The following is a 5,418-nucleotide window of genomic DNA, read 5'->3' on the forward strand; positions in this document are numbered from 1 at the left end:
ATAAAAGAAAAATCAAAGAAAGTGAAAGTGTTGGAATTGCCCTGCCTCCAGTGGGACAAAGCCCACTTGAGTTAGTTAGGCTGGGGTTCAAGCAGCCTGCCCCAGAGACTCACGGGAAAAATAGCCCTTCAGCAATTCCCCAAGTCACTACCTCAGAATTCCCCTGGAGCAGGGCATCATTGGTTTTTGTACAAATGGCCATCACGGGTCTCTTCAAGCCGGTTGTGGATAAAAATACTATCCTTTAATTCCAGTTTACAAAAATAGGAGTAATATTCAAAACAATGGTTGTCTATTTCCTCTATTCATTTTATATAAAAACATAAACAGCTCAGGCGAATTTTCAATCCTTGTGCACGCTTATGAATTGCCCTCTATTAGACTTATATATATTCTGAATATATATACTTATAATATATATCAATAATTGGTCCACAAAGTATATCTGTGCATTCTCTAGTGCTTTGTAAAAAGAAAAACAATATTATTATCAAAATAGTCATTTAATGGCTTTACTTGATACATAAATACATGTTTGGAAAGAACACATGAATGATGACTGGTCAGTCAATTTGGAAAACGACTCTTCATTTTATACACAAGGTGGCTGGCAACTCATTGCTACAAGTAAGCTATTCGGCGTCCTTTGTTTTTAACCCTCTGTTTATACCTTTTCCCTAGCACGGCCGCCAAGTATTTCTTGACAGCCATTTGTTTTCGGTAGCGGCTGTAGCTATCAGTGAAGATGCCGTCCGAGTGGCGTTTGGTAAGGGGCGCCCGGTCGTCCACCGCGCCGCCGCCTAGGTTCTCGCTGCAAGGAGAGGGGGCGGGGCGGGAGACACGTTGAGTAGGTGAGGGGAAACGAGTGGGCCCCACCCCCACGCGGGAGCCCGCAGGGAGCGGGCAGGATTCCTAGCATCCCTGGGCAGCCCTCCTTTGCCCACCAGCTGGCGGGAATACTGTGACAGAGACCCCGGAGTCCTTCTTTCCCATTCAGTTTCCTGGCACTAGATCTTTCAGATTTTTTTCTAGATCTTTCTGAAGCACCCCGTGGCGCACGAAGACTCCAAGCTTTTCTTCAAACATTGCTCCTCCAGATTACACTCTCCGTGACTCTAACTAAATTGTCCGGTCTTGTGACTTTGCACCACCCGACATACAAGCGTCCCTAAAGGCCTGTGGTCATCGATTCCGCAACTCGAGGCATACACGGGCACGCCTCTCTCTGCGCGTGTTAAGTTGAAAAACCTGACAGGGATATAAGGCGACAGGCTGGAGGCAATATTTTTCGCCGCATAAATTATTCATGGTTAAAATGTAATCAGCTTCCCCTTGGGCTTTATTAAAATGTTGCCTTCTGCAGACACAGGCTTCACACAAGACCTTAGCTCTGGGCTTGTCTGGCGTGAGCAAAAAAAAAAAAAAAAAAAAAAATGTTTCTTAAAGTATACAATACAAATTTGGGACTTTGTTCCTTCGGCTTGCCTTTAGAGTAACACCTAGTGCCTCCCTCCCTCAATTGTGGCAAACTCTCCCAGGAACCTGGAAAGGAGGTTGTCTGATTTGACTTGGTTCTCTTTCAACAAGGGTCCAACTCCCAATTTTCCTGCCCCCTTTCTCTTTCACCTTCTCTCTGGCTCTTAGGACAAATTTAAACGCCCAGTTTTTAGAACTCCGCCCAAGGCTTGTAGCATCCACTTCGTTGCCAGGACGCAGACACACCCTCAGGCGCATGGGCGCGCAAAAAAACGTAAAGCTGCCCCGCCCTCCCCACGCGCTTTCCACTCGGGCACCCGCCACGGCGTGTGCATCACTCAAAGGATAACTTTTAAAAACTCTTACCCCACGCCCCTGGCCATGACCGACTGCAGGTACTTCCTGGCGGACAGCTGGTCCAAGACTTTGCGGTAGGCTTCGTTAAGGATTTCGTGGGCGACATCTCTAATGGGGAAACAAAGAATACGACGTGGGTCACTCACTGCCTCGGTCCCTCAAATGACAGCCAAGGCTCCCGCTGCTGGGCTTTTCAGGAGGGTGACCCAACAACCGCTAGTGACAGGGGTCCTGGGAATAACTTAGGGAAGTTCCCCGGGGTGAATCTAAGGTGGGGTTTAGGTTGTTTGAGGGCTCCCCACCTACAGAGTCGCACACTCAAGGACACCTCTGTGGGCTCGGAGCTTTCAGTCCGTGGTGCGGGCCTGAGCTCCACAGAGCTCTGTCTGTTAATTTTCTGTGATTCTCATGGAAAGGGAAACTCGAGGACACCTACCCCCCCCCTTTTTTTTTTTTTAATTTTTTAACAGAAAGGGCCCTACTTTTAGAGCCCCTACTAGGTCCCTTCTGCCAGGTTAGGCCCCAGCCGCAGGCGGAAGCCGGGCGGGTTGTACCTCCTGTCGGCCGGGTAGTACAGGGCGTAAGCGTCACGCAGCGCGGAGGCGGGGCTCCCCACGCCCGGAGGGTCCCAGTCGTAGAAGTCTTGCAGCGGGTTTCCGTCCTGGTTGTAAGCCTCGTCTTCTGGTCTGCGGGATAGCCAAAGGGAGGGTCATTAAAAGTCACTTCCCAGTTCTGCCAAGTCCCAAGAAGGTCCCATTGATTTTTCCTTCTTCGTTATGGTCTCCCACGGAGAATTGTCCTTTCTTCCAGAACAGTCCCAGGGACAAGGTAAGGGAACTACACCCAGCAGCAGTTCCTACTATAAGGACCGCAAGGAAATTCGCTCACATCTCCGGAGAAACGACAACCTCCGCCTGGGCCACTAGATAACCCTGTAGACCCCAACACCTGACCAAGGAAAACACCCGCTCTCTCCTCGCCTGACTCCCCAGGTTTCCCTAAGTAGCTTTTAGCTCGCATGAGAAAGATCCTAAGAATGATGTGAATCGAGACGGGGAGGCCCAGGGCGGAATAGAAGGGATAGGTGGATAGGTAGGATTCGGAGGACAAATCCAGCAACAGCCACCCCCATCCGAACCGCCGAGCCCAGGGGAGCCCTTCCCCGCGCAGATGTAGGTCACGGAGAACCTCCAGCTATTTTGGGCTGGAGAGAATCTGCTAGGAACATGAATAATAGATGCCCCTAAACTTAGCTAGTTTGGCTCATTCTGTGGTGTGGAAGAGCGCTCCAGAGCCTATCACCCAGGAAAAGTGCTAGGCACACGGAACTTTGAGAATAGCTGGAGGTGAAAGAAGAGCTTTTGGGTCCATTAAACAAAGAGTTCCTGCTATCTGTTAGCAATGGCGGGGAGATTTGGATCCCATCTCAACCCCAGAGCGCAAGGAAAGGGGTCGACTTAGACTGGCATTCCGTAGGTGTCCAGCGACCTCACAGTCTCCTCACAAATCGCCTCTCTGCGGGACAAAGGACAAGCAGAACAGGACGAAAATGCAAAGCCGGGATGCTATCGGGACAAATTACATTCTCTAGTCTGGGTCCAGTTGTTCTTGGGCGGGCGGCTTGCTTGCCTTTCCTCCCTCGCAAGAGATACCAGATGAGCTCCTCTGCACCGACATAGCCAGCCTTTCCCCCGGGGATGCCCCCAGCCCAGGTCCCAGACTTTCTAGCCACTTCTCTGCCCTGGGCCCACGTACTGGAATCCTGTAACAGATGCTAGGATTGCGGTCTGCCTAAACGTCAACGGCCAGATACCCCCTAAGGCAGAGGTTCTTGGGCGGGGCTCCAAGAGCGGCGCTCTCCTGGCTGCCCTGAGTGCCACCCCGCACCCACGCTACGAGACCCCACGCATTTCCACTGCTCTGCATGCGGGTGAGGGTTTCTGATGCTTCGAAAGAGAACCTAGGCAGCTTCTCACGACTAGAAATCCGAAGCCCAGACAAAAGCCAGGTTTTCTGCATCCTCAAGTGAGCTAGGCTGTCCTCCATACCCCTCCTGCCTGCTGGCATTCTCTCCCTCCTTCCCATCCGTTTCTTCCCCCTCCTTTGCTGTCTCCTCCTTGTGTTATTCCGTCTTTCAAGTAGCTTTTCCTCAACCACGTCTGGTCAACACCCCCACCCCAAGGCGTTCCAAGGCTCAAATGCCAGTTGAAACCGGGTACATTTGAAAGAGAGCTCTTTAGCTGGGAAAGAATTCGAAGGAGACAACAGGAAGGGCGGAGGAGCGAGAGACCCCGCCCCAATAGTCCAGACTGGGCAGTAACAAAGCAAGGTGGGGAGGGCTCCACTCTCAGCCCCCGTGGGCTTTGATCTGGGAACTGAAGTTTTCCAACTTATACAAAGAATAGGTAAAAGAAGCTAAGCGGGGAGCGGGCGCACCCTGCCACCTTCGTTTCCACAAGTTAGGGGAGGAAAGATTTCTCCACTGATAGGAAACTCACTCCCTTTACTTGAGTCCCTGGGCACTTCTGGTGAGTAAGGAGGGAGTCTGGCTGTACTAGAGCCTCACTGACCCCCAGGCTTAACTAGGGACCCAAAGGGGTCCACCTAGCCAAAGGCTGTAGAAATGCCTGGACACGCAGAAATCGATGCGATGCTTAGCAGCCTGATATCCAAATCTGCAGCGGGGCGACCAAACGGGGTGTCTGGCGAAGGGGGGAGATCTAACTTATGTTAGGGTAACACCTACCTGATCCCAGGGAAGCTGAGTCCGGCCGCAGGCGAGCATGAGACGCTGCTATGCATTATTATCCCGTAGACCAGCAGGGCCAGCCTTGCTCCGCTACACATGGTCATTCTGTGCAGGAGAGGAAAGAGGGCACGCAGCGAGTGAGATCGGTCCTGGTTTTCCACCTTCTAACCCCCAGAAACTCCTGGGAGCTGCGGAGCCAGTGAAACTGTGGCCCGCTGTGTTAAACACCACTTAGCCACGCCGGAGCGTACAGCCACTTCTTTCTTGGTATAGTTGGGGGGCTGGGGGGGGTGATAGCTATGAGTGTGCCCAGCCCCCGGTAACTAGTCAGACCTTGAACTAAATAAGGCTAACTCATACACTGGTGCCGCTGACAGCACGGGGAGGAACCTGTAGTCAATCAATCAATCGGTTAGTATACTAACAATCCCAACACGCGCGCACACACGCACATACACACACACTTTACTATTAGACTCTTACCGCGGCTAGGAAAAGGTTGACTAAATAGGGCGGCGGGCAAAGGGCTCCTTGGAGTTTCCGCTGGAATCACACCCCGAGAGGCATCAGTCACTGTCTGGAGCTGGTGTCTGGAGAGAAGCCGCGGGAATTAGCTGGAGGAGCTGGGGGGACTTGTTTGCCGAGGCTAAAATTCCGCTCAAAACTTTGTAGACGCACAAAACTAGGAGGGAGCGTGACACCGAAGCAAGTGGGCGAGGAGAGAGATGTAGAAGACAGAGTAGGCGAGCAGCCAAAGGGAGGGCGAGCAGAATGGACTTAAGTCCACCGGGAGAAGAAGCTAATGGGTAGGAAAAGAGGGAAAGTCAGGAAGAAAG

At 51.9% G+C, this 5,418-nt stretch overlaps 1 protein-coding gene across 1 annotated transcript; it reads right to left on the reverse strand.

Annotated features, from left to right (window-relative positions):
• Nucleotides 1-621: 621 nt before the first annotated feature.
• On the reverse strand, nucleotides 622-4,686 carry ADCYAP1 (adenylate cyclase activating polypeptide 1; the record flags this gene model as incomplete). The annotated part of the gene is made up of 4 exons (XM_080936426.1): nucleotides 622-811; nucleotides 1,843-1,941; nucleotides 2,388-2,519; nucleotides 4,580-4,686. 4 exons carry the CDS (start codon nucleotides 4,684-4,686, stop codon nucleotides 622-624), a joined length of 528 nt encoding a protein of 175 aa, XP_080792552.1.
• Nucleotides 4,687-5,418: the final 732 nt, after the last annotated feature.

This window comes from Micromys minutus (assembly GCF_963924665.1).
Source record: "Micromys minutus genome assembly, chromosome: 23".
NCBI lineage: Eukaryota > Metazoa > Chordata > Mammalia > Rodentia > Muridae > Micromys > Micromys minutus.